This window comes from Leptodactylus fuscus, chromosome 1 (assembly GCF_031893055.1).
Source record: "Leptodactylus fuscus isolate aLepFus1 chromosome 1, aLepFus1.hap2, whole genome shotgun sequence".
Lineage (NCBI taxonomy): Eukaryota > Metazoa > Chordata > Amphibia > Anura > Leptodactylidae > Leptodactylus > Leptodactylus fuscus.
Window position 1 is genome coordinate 127,599,920 of NC_134265.1, and position 21,113 is coordinate 127,621,032.

Sequence of the window (21,113 nt, forward strand, 5' to 3'; positions counted from 1 at the left end):
CCTGATTGTGGGCACCAGGGTTGGACTGGGGTGTCTAGGGCCCACCAGTGCAATTGTTTCTAGGGGCCCACCATCAGGACCCCTGCAGACCAGCGATACCGAGACAGGGCAGCTAAAGGTAATACCATCTCGGGAGCCATGCTGCTCACCTGCCATACAATGTGCAACAACATACTACCTAAACCTACCGCTACACTCTGTAGGGAAAGTGAACAGCGCAGCTTCTAGAAATGTTACCATTACCTGTAGCCACGCTGTCCTGGAAGAGCTGATCTGCAGAGGTCCTGGCTGTTGTATCATCACAGATGTAATACTGATGGCCTATCCTAAGGACAGACCATCAATATTATAAAGATGGAACGATCCTTTAAAGATTTGTCCAGGAATTGGATCAACCCATGTGCCTGACGGAAGGTGTAAAATAAAAAAATAAATAAGAAGCGCCTTCACCTGTCCCCATTGCTCCATTGTCCGCCGCCAGTGTCCATTTAGTCTCGTGCCGGCACCTCCTTGCTGGGAGTCCTGCACCTCATGGGACCACTGAAACCAATTAGATACAGGATTTCCAGAAATAAGGCCATGAGACTGAACAGACACAGGCAGGAGGATAACGGGGTGCTGGGGACCAAAAGCTCAATGAAAAACACTGCGTCTCACTGTTGTGCCTAATCCTTAAAGAGGACCTTTCACCATTTGGGGCACATGCGGTTTAATACACCGCTAGAAAGGCGTTTATGTCAGTCAATCAGTAACACCCTTCCTCACAGTAGCGTCTATTGCGCTGTACTGTGTGAGGGGGCTTTGCTTACCGCCTAGTGATGACACTGAGCGGTGAGGAACGCTCCCGATCTCACAGTACAGTGCAATAGGCGCTGCTGAGAAGAACGTTCCTGACTGACTGTCAGAAATGCTCTTCTGACAGTGAAGAGCTACGGTACCGACACCGATAGCTCTTTACTGGGGGCACAGAACAGGAAAGCTGCACTGAATTCAGCACACTGTCGGCTTTCTAGCGGTATATAAAACCGCATGTGCCCCAGGAGGTGAAAGGTCCTCTGTAACATCTCAATATACTGTACATCACACTATAAGGATAAGACCTAACACAGCGTCCGACAGCCAAAAAGCGCTGCGGGAAAACCCCCGGCGGCAACATATCAGTTTTTCCTGCAGCGCTTTTTTCAGAAACTCCACAGAGGTTTGGTCTGAGGACTTTTCGTTTCCATTATACCTATACTGCAACACTACACACTCATACATATACATTCATATATACACACACACACACACACACACACACACACATATATATATAATTAGCATATACACATTTATATACATTCATATACCATATATACTATATATACTCACATATACTATATATACTCACATATATACATAAACTCACATATTATTATAGCATACTGTATATACACACACATACCTGTATACAAACATGCAGTCCTCACACAGTATACAAGACACATGCTTTAACCCTTAAGTACTATCATGGTGTCTATCATAATGATATGTGTATGGTAATGGTGTATGATAGACACCATGATAGGACTTAATGGTTAAACAAATGTACACATATACATATTAAATATTACATTTTACTAAAAAAAAAGGAAAAAATATACTCACATTTGTGGATCATTGCAGCAGCAGACTCCTCTGTCCCCACACGGGCCGATGTAAGCGATGACTCACTGCTGGGAGGGGGAGGGGGGAAAGTCCGGCCTTGCAGAGAGATCACTTCTAAAGATTGCAGGGACAGCAGCTGCCCCTGGTGTGCTCCCTAGTCCGATGTATACTTTCCTTATATTAATAGGGAAAGTATAGCACCGGCAGGAGGCCCCTCTGTGTAAGTGCCGGGGCCCTGGGAAACTGCTGGCAGCCAGGCATCTTTAGTAATTACAGTGCTGCCAGCTGCCTGGGGCCCCGAGCTTACTGATCCGGCCCCTGCCACTATCAGTGCTCAGTTTATCAATGCAAATGCATTGGACAGGGGCCTGAACCAGCCCCTGACATCCCGATCGGGCCCCTGACCAATGCTTCTGCATTGACGAAATGAGCACTGACAGTCCAGGCTGGGGCCTACCGGGGGATTCCCCGGTACCCCGGCGGGCCAGACCGACCCTGGTGGGCACTATGGCTGGGCCTTTGCTGTGTAGATATGGCGGTGCGGTTCTGCACTATATATGTATGGTGCAGAGTGAGAAGGGGTTAAGACATACCTCCCAACTTTTGAAGAACTGAAAGAGGGACAAAATGTGCGGCACGCGTAGCACGCCGTGGGAAATTTAGCCCTGCCCACTTTTGTGTTGACTCCGCCCATTCTCATTAATTTTTCATGTGCCCGCACACAGTATAATCCTCCTACAGTCACCCGTAAATTATATGTCCCCCCTCCATCTCTGCCCCAGTTTCATATACACCCTTCATCTGCCCCCAGTTTCATGGCCCCCCTCCATCTCTGCCCCCAGATTCATGTCCCCCATCTCTGCCCAGTTTCATGTCCCTCCATCTCTGTCCCCAGATCATGTCCCCATCTCTGCTCACAGATTCATGTCCCCCCTCCATCTCTGCCCACAGATTCATGTCCCCCCTCCATCTCTGCCCCCAGATTCATGTCCCTCCATCTCTGCTCCCAGATTCATGTCCTCTCCATCTCTGCCCCCAGATTCATGTCCCCCATCTCTGCCCACAGATTCATGTCCCCCCTCCATCTCTGCCCCCAGATTCATGTCCCTCCATCTCTGCCCCCAGATTCATGTCCCCACATCTCTGTCCCCAGATTCATGTCCCCACATATCTGCCCCCAGATTCATGTCCCCCCTCCATCTCTGCCCCCAGATTCATGTCCCTCCATCTCTGCTCCCAGATTCATGTCCTCTCCATCTCTGCCCCCAGATTCATGTCCCCCATCTCTGCTCACAGATTCATGTCCCCCCTCCATCTCTGCCCACAGATTCATGTCCCCCCTCCATCTCTGCCCCCAGATTCATGTCCCTCCATCTCTGCCCCCAAATTCATGCCGTCCTCTCCTTCATCTGCCCCCAGTTTCACGTTCCACCTCAGTGTAAACATTACACTTACCTTCTCCTCGTTCCCTCGCCGCTCTCTCTCGCGCACAGTTGTAGACACGTCATCACATCGCGTCTACACAGCCAGTAGGCGGCGTGCAGCGGCTTCAGCTTCTTATGTGTTCAACTCAGATCTGCGTCCTCTGGACGCAGATCTGAGTTGAAATCGGGACATACCTCCCTCCAACCGGGACCGCGGGACACGTCACCAGAATCGTGATTGTCCTGCGGAAATCGAGATGGTTGGGAGGTATGGTTAAGATAGGCCATTCATTTTAGATTGCTGGGGAACTGAATCTTGGCAACCCTGCCGATCAGCTATTTCCAAGAGGATGCAGGTCTCATACACAGCACCCCCATTATTCAGATGTCTGAAGGGGATTGAAGGCGCTTTGGCCTTTCAATTGTTTACATTGCGTACCAGTTCTGCAGTACTCACAACACCATACTTTTAGGGCTTTTGCATACAACTGAGTCCTGTTCATGGAAGACCCTCATAGTACGTGGAGTCCTGGACTGAACTTGGCTGCGTACATAAACCACACTGTATCACTCTCAGTTATCAGACCGTGAGCTCACAATAAGTCTAATCTCTACAGTAATGATCTGACTTAACTCAGTTCATCACTGTAGCAATTTGTCTATTTGCATCATAACTGACTATGGTATATGGCTGGGTTCAGCCCGGGTACTGCGACCCATACTTAAACTTCTTTTCCACGGATGGGACTCAGTTGTATACAAGGACCCTTAGAGAAGACATTCTGAGTATTGAAGTGTTGTCTCATTTACTTGGATGGGACAACACTGCAACCCCCAGAACAGTCACTACAAAAAGTACAGCATTCTGGGCAACTGCAGCGTTAGTACCCATTGTAAACAATTAAGGGTATGTAGGACCCCTTCAAATGATTGGACAAAGTGCCAAGAGTCAGACATCCAGCTATCTGAGGGATAAGCTCTCAGTATTAAAACGATTGCCAACACCTTAAAATGCTTACATAAAAGCAGTAGGGTATTAACAAAAACTATGTCAACATTGCCACCTGCTGGTCAAACTTGTAAATTACAACATTAAAACAGACACAATTTCAAATTTCACTAAAGAGGACATGTTGGCTCTTGACATCTGTTTTAATAAAGATAAACAATAATTTTGGAGCATTTTTTGTGTTTAAGGCCTGGTACACATCTGCGCATGGATTTCGAGTAGTGTTGAGCGAATAGTATTCGAATCCTAGATTCAAATACTTCCGCTCCCATAGGAATGCATGAATTCAATGCATTCCTATGGGAGCAAGGTATTCGAAACTAGGTTTCAAATACTATTCGCTCAACACTAGTTTCGAGGTTGCTTGCAGAATGCTTCTCTCCGCATTTTTATGCAGATACAGGAACGGAATGACGTGAAACCAGATGTGAATCGGGCATAACACTCTCTCTTTCTCCTGGAAATAGACATATAAATTGATAGGGTCAGTACTGGCTGGATAGGGCTTGTTTTGGGAAACACTTCGCTAACAAGGAGAAGGGTGTAACTCAGTTATCTGCTTATACTTTTCCAGGAGAAAGCAAGATCGAAAGATTGTGAATGACAATCTGTTTTCCCTTAGCCCAAACAGCAGCACAACTGGGGTATTCCTGCCCCTATGAGCTGTTAGGACAGGTGGAATATTTAATTACCTAACAGCTTTGACCCCTATAAGAGGTCGGAAGACCAACTCCCCTTTGTGTTATTAACAAGTAAAGTTTTGACATATATTTTACAGAAGTAATCTGACATAGTACAAATAATAGTACAAATACAGCATAGGGAGGGAGCCTTGTGCTGCTGTTTGGGCTAAGGGAAAACAGATTGTCATTCACAATCTTTTGTTCCCCCTACGCCCAACAGCAGCACAACTGGGGATTTAGCAAGTATCGCTTTACCCTAGGGCAGGTGATTCTGGCAAGCTGATGCCAATACCGAGTGTCCAAATGGTGTGGACTCCATCGTTCGGCACTCAAGTCTATAATGTTTGGCGAAAGTTATCTGAGAACTCCAAGAAGCCGCTGCACATATCTGCTCCAAGGAAAGAGAACGTCTCTCGGCCCACGATGTTGCTACCGCTCGGGTAGCGTGGGCACGGATAAGGTCTGGCACTGGGAGATCCTGAGCACGTAGGGAGCAGATAATGGCTTCTCTAATCCATCTTGATAGAGTTGGTTTGAATGCTTTGGTACCTTTAGTGTGGCCAAACACGTTGATCAGCAAATTTTCCGATCTCCGAAAGGACGCAGTGCGCTCTAAATAAATCTGTAAAGCTCTCACCAAGTCCAACTTGTGCATCCTCTCCTCCCACTCAGAGGTGGGAGAGGGAAAAAAGGCTGGTAAGACGATTGCCTGGTTGATATTCTGAGGAGTGGGTACCTTTGGCGAGAATCCTGGGACGAACCTCAGTTGTACTCTGTCTGGAAAGAAGGTTATAAATGGCTCAGAGGCCGCTAGGGCCTGAAGTTCACTGACCCTCTTGGCGGAGGTTATTGCCAACAGGAAAGTTATCTTGTATGCTAGGTACTTCAAATCCACCTCAGATAGAGGCTCAAAGGGGGGCGCGCAGAGCCCATGTAAAACTGCGGCTAGGTCCCACCTAGGGACAGGCGGCTGCACCTGAGGACGAAGTCTAGTAGCCCCTCTTAAAAATTGCTTAATTAGAGGATCTAGTGCTAACCTGGTCTCCAGAAGAGCGGACAGGCCTGAGACCTGGACCTTCAATGTAGCAGGTGCTAGCCCCTTTTCCAAGCCATCTTGTAGGAACTCCAAGACTGCATTCCTGTTAGGGTCGCGCTGGTTACTTGAACACCAGTTCTGGAAAATCCGGGCGACCCTCTGGTAGCTCTGGTTAGTTGACTCCGCTCTTGAGTGCGCCAAAGTTCTTAGCACCCCTTGGGATAATCCTCTTTTGCCAGCTACAGGCTGGCTGACCTCCAGGCAGTGAGGTTGAATCTGTTCAGGCCTTTATAGGGCCGACTGTTCCAGATTACCAGCTTTTGCACTGGTGGAAGCCTCCAGTTGTTCCTCCGCCTCATGGGAGTGAAGACGGTGAACCATGCCCTTTTTGACCAGAATGGCGTGCTCTTTGCCAAGCTCTGGTCCTACCTGAGTTTCGTCAATACCTTCAGAATCCTCCGTCGAGGAGGGTAAACGCTCTTCCGTTTGAACCTCCTAGGTATTGACAGGGCATACAGCGCCAGAGGACTGTCCTAGTGGACAGGGGAGCAGTGTACCTCTATTACGGCGCTGTTTGAGGTGGCCATCAGATCCACCTCGGGGAGACCTCATCTTTTGGTTAGATAGTGGAAAGCACCCTGGTCTAGGGACGACCTGGCTAAGGTCGCCCGAACTCTGGTGAGTTAGTCCCTTAGACTGTGCAAGTAACCTGAAATTTGAACCGCCGGCAGCTGGGAGAGTAAAAGATCTGATTAGATAAGGATCTTGCTGGCGCCCTGTAAGGTGGGGAAGGCTCTGCTCCTCCTTCCGTGAAGGCTGTAAGCTGTCATCAGGTCGTCTACTCGGATCCTGATCCTGTCTTCCAGAGAATATGGCGCCAACGTCTGAAGTTTCACTCAAGCGTTCATAGACTCTTGCCAGCTGGGTAAGCGCGTTCTCTTCAGGTACTACCAGGTGCCTTGTACCAGGGTCTCCCCCAGATGAGCTCCCCCAGTTGGAGAGGCATCTGTGGTCAACAGGGTCTAGGTAAACCTGACCGAGGACCTGCCATCGCGAAGATGGGTCTGCCGGGCTTGTACTGGCCGGGCACTGATGGTCTACTGGATAGGCTCTTTTAGTCCCTAGGGACAGTGATTCCAGACTCGCAGCTTCTTGTCGTAGAGAAGGTGCCTCCAGGTGAGAGAGTCTATGGTGAATCCCCGGAACTGGATTCGATCTGATGGAACCACAAGTAATTCTGACGGGTCTTTGGCTACGGTCTGAATGTATCTGAGGTAACCTTCCCTGATCTAGGCTTTGAAAAACCTTATGCCCAGTTAAAGGGCTCCCCAGCCTCACTGCAGGTCTGGGGGAAGACCTGTGGATACTACTTCCCTGGAGGTAGGGGGGCTGAAGTTCTGCCGTCTGGGAGGGTGGAAACTTGAGGACAAGGTCTTCCATCTAGGTATTCGTCCCCTTGATACAAGGTCCTGGACCGAGCTGCGGGCGATCCTGCGAGTATACCTGGCCTGAAGGTCCTTCAGAGAAACCGCATCCCGTGAAGAAAACGGTCTAGGTAGAGAATGATGAACCTGAGTCCTTCGCCCAAGGTCTTGGGTACCAAGAAAACCGGAGGAGGGTCCTTCTGGTCAGGCACTCACAGATGAAGTTGTTTGGGGCCCTAAAGAGGGCAAGATGTTGTCTCAGTCAGTGAAGTCTAGATGACGTGCTGAGCAACTCCGGGACCTTTGCGCCGGGGGCCTAGATGGAGGATGGGCCCGTCTTCTCCCAAGATGGCAGGTTTCAGATTGGTCAGGGATCTCTCTTTCGGTCGCGGGAAGCACCGCATCCCCTGCCTCTGCCCTGGGGAGCGGAGCGCCCACGTCCCCTGAAGCCTCTGGTGGAGGAACCTCGCCCCCGAAAGTCGGTTCTTCTTCTCTCTGGCGGCTGCGGCAGATTCTTAGACTTGGTGTCCGCCAGATCCTCCATGATTTTATCAAGGGCTTTGCCGAAATGCCTACCTGGCTCAAAGGGAAGTGTACAAAGCCCTAGTTTAGAAGCGTTGTCCACCCTCCACGGTTTGATCCACAGTGGTCGCCTGGCCACGGTAGTAAGGGCCATAGATTTAGAGGCGAGCTTCAACTGTGTCCTGGAGGCCTGGGGGTCCACCAGGTCAGGTGGTCCACCAACAAGTTGATGTCGGTCATGGCCGACAGGAGGTCGTCCCGGTGGACCCTGGTGTCTATATCCCTAGCAAGGGATGATAGTTTGGCCTGCAGGCCAGCAACCACCTCGTTTGCCGATATGGCCACAGAGGCCTGAGAAGAGATATACGCCCGCCTCAAGGACCCCTCTACACGGCAGTCCAACGGATCCTGTAAGCTTGACCCGTCTTCAGCAGGAAGGACAGTTCGGCGGGATAATTTTGCCACCGACACGTCAACCTTGGGTGGTGGCCCCCAGGCCCCCTGCTGGGACTCCGACATCGGGAAGAGAGCCCTAAACCTTGAGGAAGGTGTGAATGCTCTCTCTGGACGCCTCCACTCTCCCTCCATTACCTGGATCAGGTCTGAATTGCCTTAAAGGACTTTGCCCTCCTGCTTGGCCCCTCACCAGCCTCCCGATCTCTTAGTCTGATGACTCTAAAAAGTAAAAAGCCTGCTCATCTTATCGAGGGGAAATATCTCCTTTTCCACCTCTATGACGTCCTCATCCGAGGAGTCGACCTCCCCGATATGAAGCCTTTCCAAAGGCGGGAAGGAGGGCTCAGATGTTTCTAGCCGGGGTCTCTTGGCGAGGTGAGAGATGGTCTCATCCATTTTCCTCATAGAATGAGACACAGAGTCCTTTACCCAGGAGACCATTTCCCTAATGGGAGTAGCCTCAGAAGGGGGGCTCTGCATCCCTGGCAGTACCTGTACTCACAGGCATCAGGGAGAGGGATCTTACACCGGCACAAGCCAAATGTCTCCTCTTAGCTGTGGTCTTCCTCCGAGGGAGGGTAGAGGAGGATGAGGAGGACATTCTGTAAGGAGGCAGAGAGAAGAAGAGACATGCACAGAAAAAAACATAAGGGTTCGGACCTCCTCAGTTACAGCCCCAGCCCCAGTCCCCTTCACCGACCTTGAAAATAAGAATTGAGATTCCAAACACTGGTAACTCCAATCCTGAGGCAGCAGGTACCGGAGTGACAAGTACCCTACTCTGGTGGAAGGGAGTTTAAATAGGCGGGCTGGGGAGGTACAGGGGGTGGAGGCCACGCCCCCTAACCAGGTCCGACCTTTCTTATTATTGTGTGCCCAAATATCTCCCCCCCCCCCTGCACAGGAGGGGGGTAAAACAGCCAGGAGCAATCTTACCTGCTTCTTTCTTTGGAGCTGATTGCAGCCGCGGCCACTAGAACGGGTCGCGTGGACTGCACATGCGCGGTTTACCCGGAAGCGGTCCCCGGCTCGGGCGGAACCTGGGAACCGCAAACTGGTTCCCAGACCCCGCCAGAAGACAGAAGTTCCTACCCGCCGGCACAGCAACAGACCTGACGTCCGGGATGCGGTAGGCACATAGAGCTTCAGCGAGGGACCCGGACCAAGGCACAGAGGACGCAGACAGTGGTACAGTGAGCTCAGCCCGACACAGCTGACAGGGAGCCGCGCAGCAAAGTACGATTAGGGGGGAGAGGGGACCCCCTATAGGTGGCCGGAGCACCTCTCCCCTGTCCACCTGTCCTGTCCCACAGGACAGAAAAAAACCCAAAGGGGAGTTGGTCTTCCGACCTCTTATAGGGGTCAAAGCTGTTAGGTAATTAAATATTCCACCTGTCCTAACAGCTCATAGGGGCAGGAATACCCCAGTTGTGCTGCTGTTGGGCGTAGGGGGAAGCAAAATTCTAAGTTCTCATCTAGAGTTTTTATTTTGTTGAGAATACTGGTGAAGCCACCTTTCCTGGATGGTAACACTTCATGTACAGCTGGATCATTGTCAAGTGCCACTTATGGTATATAATAGCCAGACACATAGCATATTCAAAATTTTACCTTAACAGTATGGCTTTTTAAACTCTAGAGGAAAAAAATGCTCCTGACTCCCACTGAAATGAATGGGAGAGTTAGGAGATGTTTTGGAAGCAGATAACACCTGCAAAAAAAATTCTGTGAGAACCTACCCAAACTTTCCTGCACAGTGAAGGAATGAGAGGGAAGTAAGTGTCGGCTACTCTGTGGCTTGGGAGGCCCTTGGTCACTAGGCCCAAACATACCCAACTTACCCAAACTCACCTGCACAGTGAAGGCATGAGAGAGAAGTAAGAACTACTCTGTGGCTTGGGAGGTCCTTGGTCGCTAGGTCCTTTAAATGCTATGGGCAGTCCATAGCACTGTTTGGGACTATGTGGTTATTGTTTGACTTTATGAGTGGATAGTAGGGCACTGTGTGAAAACGGTATGATTATCTGGGTAAGGTATAGCACATGGGACACTGTTTGGCCTTATGTGGACAATTGTGATACTATATGGATATTTGAAGACAAGAAATGACACACTTTTCACACGCAACTCTATCTGGTCATTGCTTGCCTCTCTAGTTTTTTTTTTTTTTTTTGTGGATACTGTAATTTCTTGAAGTATGACATTCTAAAGCAGTAGTATGCTGGAAATGTATAACTGCAGGCAAATCTATGGGTACATTAAAAAAAATAAATAAATAAATACCACACACACCTGGATGACAAACAGATTGGACATGGATCCTATGTCGGAATACACTAGGATGTACATCCATATTTACAGCTGTCAAAGCAGATTTGTGTGAAATCTGCCGACATTTTTAGCATGTTTTGTATATAAAAGATGTAAACCAACTGCAACCCCAATTCCAATGAAGTTGGGAACGTTGTGTAAAACATATATAAAATCAGAATATGATCATTTGCAAATCCTTTTCAACCTATATTCAATACACTACAAAGACAAGATATTTAATGTTGAAAAAGATAAACTTTGTTTTTTTTGCAAATACTGACTCATTTTGAATTTGATGCCTGCAACACGTGCCAAAAATGCTGGGCCAGGGGCAATAAAAGCTGGGATGGGGCACGTTTACCTCTGTGTTGCATCACCTTTCCTTTTAACACTAATTAATAATGATTTGGGAACAGTGGACACAAATTGTTGAAGCTTTGTTGGTGGAATTCTTCAGTTGCTCAACAGTCCGGGGTCTCCATTGTCGTATTTTGTGCTTCACAATGCGCACATTTTTGATGGGGTACAGGTCTGGACTGCAGGCAGGCCAGTCTAGTACCTGCATTTTCTTACTATGAAGCCGAGCTGTTGTAACACGTGCAGAATGTGGCTTAGCATTGTCTTGCTGAAATAAGCAGGGACGTCCCTGAAAAGACATCGCTTGTATGGAAACATATGCTACTCCAAAACCTGTATGTGCCTGTCAGAAGTAATGGTGCCCTCACAAATCTGAACATTACCCATGCCATGGGCACTAACACATCCTCATACGATTAGAGATGCTAACTTTTGAACTGTGGACCGATAACACTTGTTTTCCTCTTTGGCCCAGAGGACGCAAAGTCCTTGATTCCCTCTCCCTCCCCCCAAAAAAAACAAAAACAATTTGAAATGTGGACTGGTCACACAACTGGACACGTTTCCACTTTTGCATCAGGCCATCTTGGATGAGCTCAGGCCCAGAGAAGTCTGCAGTGCTTCTGGGTGTTGTTGAATAAATAAATTTCATATATATATATATATATATATATATATATATATATATATATATATATATATCTCTTTCACTCTGCATGGTAAATTCTTACTTGCACTTGTAAAGGTGTTCCCTGAGCCCATGTGGTAATATCTGTTACAGAATGATGTTAGCTTTTAATGCAGTACCGCCTGAGGGATTGAAGGTCATGGGCATTCAATGTCGGTTTTCAGCCTTGCAGCTTACTTGCAGATTCTCTGATTCTTTTCATATTATGGACTGTAGATGATGAAATCCCTTTATTCCTTGCAATTGTACGCTGAGAAAAAAAAGATTGTTCTTAAAACTGTTTGACTATTTGCTCATGCACTTGTTCAAAGTGATGACCCTCGCCTCATCCTTGCTTGTCAACAGATTTTATGGAGATGCTCCCTTTATACCCAATCATGACACTCACCTCTTTCCAATCAACCTGTTCACCTCTGGAATGCCCCAAACAGCTGCTTTTTAAGCATTCCCCAACTTTCCCAGTCTTTTCTTGCCTCTGTCCCAGCTTTTTTTGGACATAGGTTGAGAAGGATTTGCAAGTCCTATTCTGTTTTCATTAGTTTTACACAACGTCCAAAATTAATTGCAATTGTAAAAGGCACATTTATCATCATTCGAATAGCACAATGAAGCCGTCTGACTCATTGCTAGGAGTTTTCTGCATCCAAATAAAGTCCAAACTAATTTGTCAAGAAAAGTAAGGGCTCAACATAGAAGTTCTTTACTCATTCTCTAGCCCATCTTTCACCTTGAGCAAAGGAAATCCTTAACATGGTCACTTGGACAATAGGATTATTTTATTTTTTTACATTTGTTTTAAATGTAGATTGTGAGCCTCATAGAGATTTTTTTTTCTCCTATCAGTATGTCTTTGGGAATAGGAAGAATTCCACGCAAATACGGGGAGAACATACAAACTCCTTAGATGTTGTTCCTGGCAGGATTCGAACCCAGGACTCCAGCGCAAGGCTGCAGTGCTAACCATTGAGCCACCGTATTGCACTATTTTTTTTTTTTTTTTTTAAATATTGTGGCAATTGGCTATTTTCTCAAAAGGGCCCACACGATGACACCAACCTGTCACACTCTGCAACTGGCATTGAGAAATGACCAATCTGAATTCATTTTATTTCCTTATGGTCGAGGTTGCTGTGTGTGAGAACTCACCGAAAGAGATCATTCCTTTTTGGCCAAAACAAAGCTGTCTACCCATGTATAGTACAAAAGAAGCTAAAAATTCAATGGGAATTTCCCCATCAAAAAGGTGAAATGGTTTCTACACATTGTATTTATAAGCCAAATAAATGTTAAAAATAAAATATTTCTGATTTTTAGAAATGACAACACAAAGAATTTCTTTAATATTTTATTTTACAGTGTGAGGAAAAAAACCTAACAGAAAAATATGAGTACAACAAAATGAATCCTATACAGAATGCCCCCTTCTATACATCAACCCTTCAGAACAGCCAAACTGAAACGTGATGTAGTGCCATTCTCTATACAAACCTGAAGAAGCTAACTCTCTGAGATGGAAAAACCTTACTGTAGGGTCAGTAGTCACAAAATATCAACCCTATATTCAGATGTAGCAGAGCTAACCCAAACTTCTGTAACGGATTAATCTGCTAGAGCAAGATATCTTATCACAAAAGACAACCAAAAAACAAAACTCAAAGTCATTGAAAAATGTTTATTAAGATATCGCACTGCCACAGTTTCACCCATTGCAGAAGTTCAGGTTAAGGGTCAGTTCACACGTGAAAACCGCCTAGCTTATTTGTGCGAGGTAAAAAACCTCGGGGAGTTTTTTTGACGCTGTTTTTTGCATTCCACGCGGTTTTTGACGCGGTTTTCGCTAGGGTTTTTTTTTCCTATATGTGCTATAGAAACTGCAGGCGAAAACCGCGCGGTTTTTTGCAAAAAACCGCGCGGTTTTTTACCGCGCGGTTTTCGCCTCCCATTCACTTCTATGCAATTCTTCAGGCGTTTTCCGCCTGAAGAAAGGTCATGTCGCTTCTTCAGGCGGAAAACGCTAGGAGGAAAAAAAAAAGCTAGTGGTCTACATAGACCACCATGTTAAAGGAGAGGTTTTTGAAGCGAATTCCGCTGTCAAAAACCTCCCCTTTGCCCACGTGTGAACTAGCCCTAACTCTTCTACATTGTGTATTTGCTCTTAAGGGCAGTACCTCAATCTGAAAGTCTTCCATTTAACAGATGCATGGGGGTCAGACTACTGGTGGAACACAACAGCAGCATTCATTAATCCCAACACTAGATCTATGTGAAGTCATGTTTACGACTCTTTCACAAACCTTTTTTTCTCCATGTGGTGTGTTGAAGTGGCCAGCACATGGACAATTTATAGTGAACGGACCTATTCAAAGATCAGTTTTTGTTTTTTTTTTCCCCATGAATGTCAACAAGAAAAAAAAAAATAAAAGTTGTGTGCAGTATTATTTTCTCTACTGATGTTGGCCATCCGAATAAAAAATTTTTTTTTTATTTTTATTTTTTTTAAAGAAAATGGATGACACATCAAAAAAGGAAATCCATTGGGCTGTGCAACATCCGTTTTTCCTAGCCCTCAAAACAGATCATGTGAAAAAGTAGCCAGACCCCCACGTACCACCAAATAGCTGTGATTTTTATTGCAGATTTTGCTGGGGTTTTTTTTGATACGAAGCCAACATTAGCGTGAAAAGTATTGGGAAACAGAGCATTCATACTTCTGCTAAATCCATTCCTTGCTTTGGCTCATAACCCCACAGCAAAGTCTGCAACACGAAAACAGTTTCTGCAACATTGCCACTTGTCTACAACTAGTGTAATAGAATCTCAAGAGGCAGGTTGAGCTAGCCATGCGCTAGATTAATGGTCAGTGTACAAGTTTAATACCATAGGTAGAGAGTATGATCGACTGCCAGAACACATCTGTCACAGTTTGGCTACCAAGCCAAAAAAAAAAAAAAAAAGATTGGCATATTGAGATCATACATGCCCAATCTGCTTTTTTTCCCCTCCAAGTACAAGTGTGGAGGGCAGTTGGGCTATCCCATGAATAGTAAATTGTCTATTGATCTGCTGAGAGTTATCTACTTTGTAAGACTGGCTTAAGACAGACATTTCAAGACCTGGCATACTCACTGTATACACTGCTTAAAATCTTGGGGACTTCATTTTTGTAGGCAAAGTCACCAAAAGTAGGGAACCCCGCATTTACAGTGCCTACACTACTATGATGGATACATGAAACAGACATATGCTATGACATTCAGCACTAGGCATGGTTAAAATTCCGCACCACTCTTAGTAACTGTAAGAGAAGCAAGATTTCTCAATTCCCCCATTAAAAGTCGTAAATTCATAGACAAGCGGATTTTCTGCTGAATGTATAAATAGTTGATAAAGTAGCTTCTGCCCTTTAATGAAAGCATATACATAACGTTTCTGTCCTAATATCTGTGTACATACATATTAGTTGTCGTGTGAAACACTCAAGGCGAAGTAGTGAAGCTGTGTATGGTTGGCACAATAATCATATTACAATACTGATTGTTTTCTTGCTTTGCAGTTGGCACTAGTGATTCTGAGCTGTTCATGGTCATGATGAAGGCATACTCTATGAATATTAATATATAAAAATCCATTGTATCCTTTAATGCAATAAAGTTATTTAAATGCATAGTGCAGAAGAGAGTAGCTGATAAACTGGCTAAATATTAATGTCCTTAGTAGTAATTCTCAATCCAAGTCTAACTATTACAATTATGTTTTCTTGACCTTACATCTAAGCATAATTATATATAGTGACATCACCAGCATGTATCTACAATGGGGCCATTACTGGTAGGATGCCATTTTGAATAAAGATGGAAATACATGACACTTTTAATCTTATAACTATACATGTCCCCGACCATTCTACACATTAATAAACAAAAAAAAAACCTAACATAATGCATCTAACCTGTGCTTTATCTACATGTTTTTACAACTGAAAAGCAAATACTAATCTTGTAAAATCTCCCCCTAAGACTCACGGAAGCGACCCTGAGCAAGTGGCAGCGGGGGAAGAGTTATGGCAAAGTATAAAAAAGGCATTAAAACACTACTACAGCAAGGTAAAGCATGGAAAGGAAGCAGAGTTTACCTAAAGAAAGCAGCTTTAAGCTTCTTAGTAGCATGAATTTTGCGCGATTCTCCATTGTGCTGCAATCTTTACAGTGACCTCAAAAATGATAAGTATTCCAGTGGTTGGACCTTTGAGAACTTTCCCTGCAAGTTCCCCCCCTCAATTTCTCTTGGGCATAATGTTAGGAGGTTACCCCACATTATAACTTATTATGTGCCAGGGAGGGCTTGTTAGGGTATTACAATGGCCTAGCGATACATGGAGGTGGAACTGTAAAGAACGGTTCTGTAGTCTGCCTGGCTTTGTAGACATCAAAATAAGGAAGGGTAATGGAAAGAGAAAAACGATTACAGAATACACTGAAGAAAAAGAATCATTAGATAACTAAATATCCCTTGTGATCTCAGGTTAGTCTATTCAGCTGTACGCTACTCCAAGTTAAGCAAACCCTGCAAATCTTTTTTACACAAATATATGAACTGTAAGTATAAAACAAAAAAAGGCAAAGTGATCAGAAAAAAGGGTAATAAAAATCTTGAGAGAGGAGAGAAAGAAAGACAGGTACAGACATCTTGTTATCTCTCATGTGAAGTCTGGGTTTGTTTGTTTTTTGTTTTTTTAGTTTTCTAATTAGCATAATTAGCTCTGCTAAAATGCCTTCCCCTCCGACAGCGTGGGGGTGATCACATGTCCCCAGCATCACGGCTTCTCAGCAGGTCACTTCCGTGAATGTTCCTGGTGGTCCTCCCCCCGACTCGCTGCTCTGTGACAGGGTACGAGAGCGTGAGCGATTCCCCTCGCTGGATAGAGAGGCGGTGCGAGAGCGAGACAGACGAGTCATGCAGGAGGACGCCACTGCAATGAGAAAAAACAAAAAACACACAATTAGAGACGGAATGTACAGTAGACATTGGGATCTTCACTTGAGGTTTATCCAGAGCACTTAACCACATCTCATAAAACCGTGGACACAATTCTACTAAAAATGTAGAAGAAATGAACCGGGTACTTGATACTGTGGTCTTTGAAAGTCCGTCCTCGTAAACAATGTAAGATATAGTACTTTTAGAAATAAGTGACATCACAGTGACAAAACTAACGACACGTGGTGTAGCTGTGGGATCTTGGAAACTACAGGTCAGCGGTCTAAAGTATGCTAGCCATGCTTACAGGTAACAGGTGAAGAGGTTAAAGGGTCATCGGCCACTACACAAGAACTCCTCCATTGTCCATAAAAGAAACTTCAATAAGTTTAGCTCATCTGACACAAAAGGTATTGTAGCTACGTATTAAGGTGTAAGCTCACACAAGAAGTACAATATAAGCATACAAAAGGTGAGGTGAGTGTCTCATGCCCAAGCACCTGGACAAAAGCTGGGTGAGAAGAGGCAACAAGGGTGCAAGGACCAAGAGCAGTGAAGGAGGACGGGGGGGATTGATAGGTTCTTCAAAGATACTTCACCCCATACTGCGCCTCTTATCCAGAATGTGGGGGACTGGGGAGAAGAAATAGCAAGACAAATGAAAACTACTGAGAACATTAGTAAGGACTGGGCCTGTAATTTCAGCCTACTGAGTGGAACAGGCATCTATAGGAACCTTATATAGGTTATTATAGGAACACCCACTCTTCCAGAGGAATTATACTAGATTTGCTTACATGAGAAATCTGTCTTTAGTGTTTTGGCATTTTATTAGACCGTCCTAAAGTTTGTATTTTTAAGTGAATACTAGGCAGGGAGCATCCTTGCTTGGTTGTTGGGTAGCACTAAATACACCCGAGTAATTTATTTACTTATTACCTGCTTCAAAGCAAGAAACTAGACTAAGCCACTACGTGCATTGGGTATTTCTGTGTGTGTGAACACTATGGATTGCAGGTTGTTCACATGTATGATTAGAACTTTTCATATAGTGATAAGGAGCCTTAAGAGATAAGAATTTCTTTTAACATTTAACTTCCGAGATAATAAAAGATTGGGAAGAGTCTTCAAGAGCCATTAAATGATGAACAGTAGAAGTGCTTCCCTCTTCCAAATGATCATTTCTTTAACTGCAAAAATCAGCATTTTGGGAAGTTTATACTAACAGTGGGGCAGCAAGTGTACAAGTCACCAAGCACTTTTCTACTTGTTCATTAACTCGTTCACAAGCCTGTAAAGCCTTACACAGCTTTATTATACTTCTATAATCCATATATAAAGTTTGGAGATGAATGAGCATACTGTATATGTTCAGGAATTGCAAATCGGCTTTGTAGCCACCTGTCAGCCTGTAGCCTTCACTCCACAGAAATGCTATAGACACCTGTAGTCTGGGCTTTGTCAACAGATAAAAAAGGGTAATGGGAATTTATTTTGACTGTCATTCCATGTTTTTTTTAAAAGATTTTATTTGAGGGAATATATTAGCTTGTACAAATAAAAACCAGAGTTACCATAAGAGTGAATTCACATGTCACAGAATTGTTGCGGAAGGTTCAGCGACTGAAAAGAAGTCCCATTCATATGGCTGAAGAGACTTGGTTTGGTGGCAAGCACTAGAATTTCTGCAAGCCACATTGAGATGAATGGGAAAGTCGCAAAAGATTAAGCAACAACTCTGCCATGTGCAAATATACCTGTATACCAGCACTAGCAAAACAATGAAGAGTTGACATTTATTACCGACAAGTTAAAAAAATAAATTTAGCATTAAAGTAACTAAATATTCTAGATTTTCTGATGATATTTTTGTCATTAATATATTTTGTAATATACTTTGATAATAAATTTGGGCTCCTTTCTGTGAAGTTTTGAATGTCTTTATACTTTCCCTTGATCCTCACAGTGTATGGGCTTTTGTGTATTGAAAAGAAAATGAGGATAGGGGAGGGTCACGTCAAACAGTTATATCCCAGACATTATAAAACATACAAACTGGCTTCTGGTGTCATATGAAGAAGATTCTCATTGCAGTTCTACCTGTACTATTGACAATGGTATTACTGGTTGAAACAGTCAGGTTTGGGATACTTATATGCCGCGGTGTCTTATGAACGATGAGAATCTCTTCTTTCATTCATCACTAGAAACAATAGTCATTTTTCCTGCATACTCTGTACACAATAATAAGCAGTGTATAGCTTTCAATACAGAAGCAAGGGAAAGAGTAAAGAAATTAAGATTTCACAGAAAGGAGCAAAAACGTGTTCATAAAGAATATTACAAAGATTATTAATGACTAGAGATGAGCGAGTACTGTTCGGATCAGCCGATCCGAACAGCACGCTCGCATAGAAATGAATGGACGTAGCCAGCACGCGGGGGGTTAAGCGGCCGGCCGCCGTCAAAGCAGAAGTACCAGGTGCATCCATTCATTTCTATGGAGCGTGCTGTTCGGATCGGCTGATCCGAACAGTACTCGCTCATCTCTATTAATGACACAAGTACTGCCAGAAAAAAACTTAAGGTAATACATGTTCATTTGTTGAGAAGATAGAGAGTCAGTACAATGTTACCCAGTGACAATAATGGTCTTCATACATGTATACAAATTACATTCTTCTAAGAAAGCTGCAGTTTTCTGTATGAGACAAGGAATCTATGCTGTACATAGTCATGATATAAATGCATATATTCCAGCCAGAAGACTGCTGCCAAGCAGTAATTGAAATTCAACTGGACCCGGAATAGGCCAACATCTGTCCTGCAGCACAGCTTAGTACTTAAGTCTGTGCACCACAATTGATTCTAAAGCCACCATTTTAGCAGGACATCTGTGAGGCTCAGCCTACTTTAGATGAAAAAACAAATTGTAGACAATACTTACTGTAGCCCATTCCCTGTACAAAGTACTTGAAAGCCTCAGCAAGTTTTCCAGGCTATAAAACGAATAATGAAAAGTCAAACAAACATTTAGTGTTTATTGTGATAGCTATTCAATACATACAACACACAGACATTGAGTAATTCAATAAGAATATTCAATCTAGAAGGTACAGGAAATTTTCTTAGGACAGGTCATCAATAGTAGATTCGTGAGGGTCCAACTTTCAGTACCTATGCCAATCAACTGATAGAAGTGGGCACAACACTAGGCTCTCCAGGTTTCATCATGTAGTGAGGAGGGATACAGTTGTCAACTGTGTAGTGTGGACGTAGGGTCCCAATCCTTGCTCAGAATAATGAAGACTGACGTCACACTCAGATGTGCCAAACAGTGCGTTTTATTGAACACCACTTGTGTAAGTGGTTGAGCAGAGTAAAAGTTTTTTTGGTCAGGTACCGACCTTCATCAGACTCTTATTTATATATGAAGTGAAATTTCATCAAGTATCACAGAAACCAAACAGGTAAACATAATGATCTCCAGCTCCTTGGACACCCAGGATGTAGGCCTGCAAAGTAGCCAAAAAAGCGGGGAGTAAGGCTCCAGTAATCAGGGTCTGGAGTGTAGAGAAGCAGGACGCCAGGGTTTGCAGTGGCAGATGCCAGGACAGAGCGGCGCCCACTGCAAACTCTGGCGTCCTGCTTCTCTGCACTCCGGACCCTGATTACTGGACCTTTACTCCTCCCTTTTTTGGCTACTTTGCAGGCCTACATCCTGGGTGTCCACGGAGCTGGAGATCATTATATTTACCAGTTTGGTTTCTGTGATACATGATGAAACTTCACTTCATATATAAATAAGAGTCTGATGAAGGTCGATACCTGACCAAAAAAACTTTCACTCTGCTCTACCATTTACACAAGTGGTGTTCAATAAAACGCACTGTTTGGCACATCTGAGTGTGACATCCGCCTTTATTATCCATGTTTCATCATGTTTCAGGCTGGTTGGGCCATGCTTGCATGTGCTGTACTTTTTGTACCAAGAATTGTTTCCTCAGCAATCTAATATCGATGTATCTTAAGGATACAGCACCAATTCACCAATTTCCACAATAGATTGGGAATGGCTACACTTTCTTTAGTATTACGAAGTAAAAGATTTAGTTTACCTGTGTTATCTGAGGTTGCCCGCCAGAGTCTGCCATCTACAAAAAACAAAACAGTTATAGTAAAAAAAACTCCTCAGGTCTAATTCATTTCTGTGTTTCATCAAGTATCTAAACATACAACTTCCCAGTCATATAAAAAACTCTACTTCTGTGTTTCTTGTTGGCAGCATGAGTAGTGCCATCTGCCAATCGGGCCTCCCCAGACCTACAGTACCTAAATATAGGCTGTCAAAGCTCACCAAGTATAAAAGCTGAAGGAGTTCGCTCATTTGGAGCCTATACAACATGAAAGTGTATCTGTGAACCCTTAACTATTGTGCAAACAGCCCAAGTACCTAACACTAGAAACATAAAAGCTCCAAACACAACAGTAATCGCAACCTGTTTCTAGCCACCCTCCCAGGTTCTACGTACAATCCAGCCCCCACGTATTACTAATTGTTCTCATACAGGTTTAGT

At 44.5% G+C, this 21,113-nt stretch overlaps 1 protein-coding gene across 3 annotated transcripts in view; it reads right to left on the minus strand.

Annotated features, from left to right (window-relative positions):
• Positions 1–12,891: 12,891 nt before the first annotated feature.
• NDRG2 (NDRG family member 2) overlaps positions 12,892–21,113 on the minus strand; it is a 50,292-nt gene continuing 42,070 nt past the window's right edge. For 2 of the 3 annotated variants that reach the window (XM_075276661.1, XM_075276660.1), the window contains exons 14-17: positions 20,655–20,690; positions 19,484–19,535; positions 17,136–17,169; positions 12,892–16,528 (exon numbers count right to left, since the gene is read on the minus strand). In XM_075276661.1, the coding sequence (XP_075132762.1) occupies positions 16,357–16,528; positions 17,136–17,169; positions 19,484–19,535; positions 20,655–20,690 (294 nt within the window). In that variant the 3' untranslated portion in view covers positions 12,892–16,356. The remainder of the gene's footprint in view (positions 16,529–17,135; positions 17,170–19,483; positions 19,536–20,654; positions 20,691–21,113) is intronic. The other variant, XM_075276662.1, reaches the window with a different exon arrangement.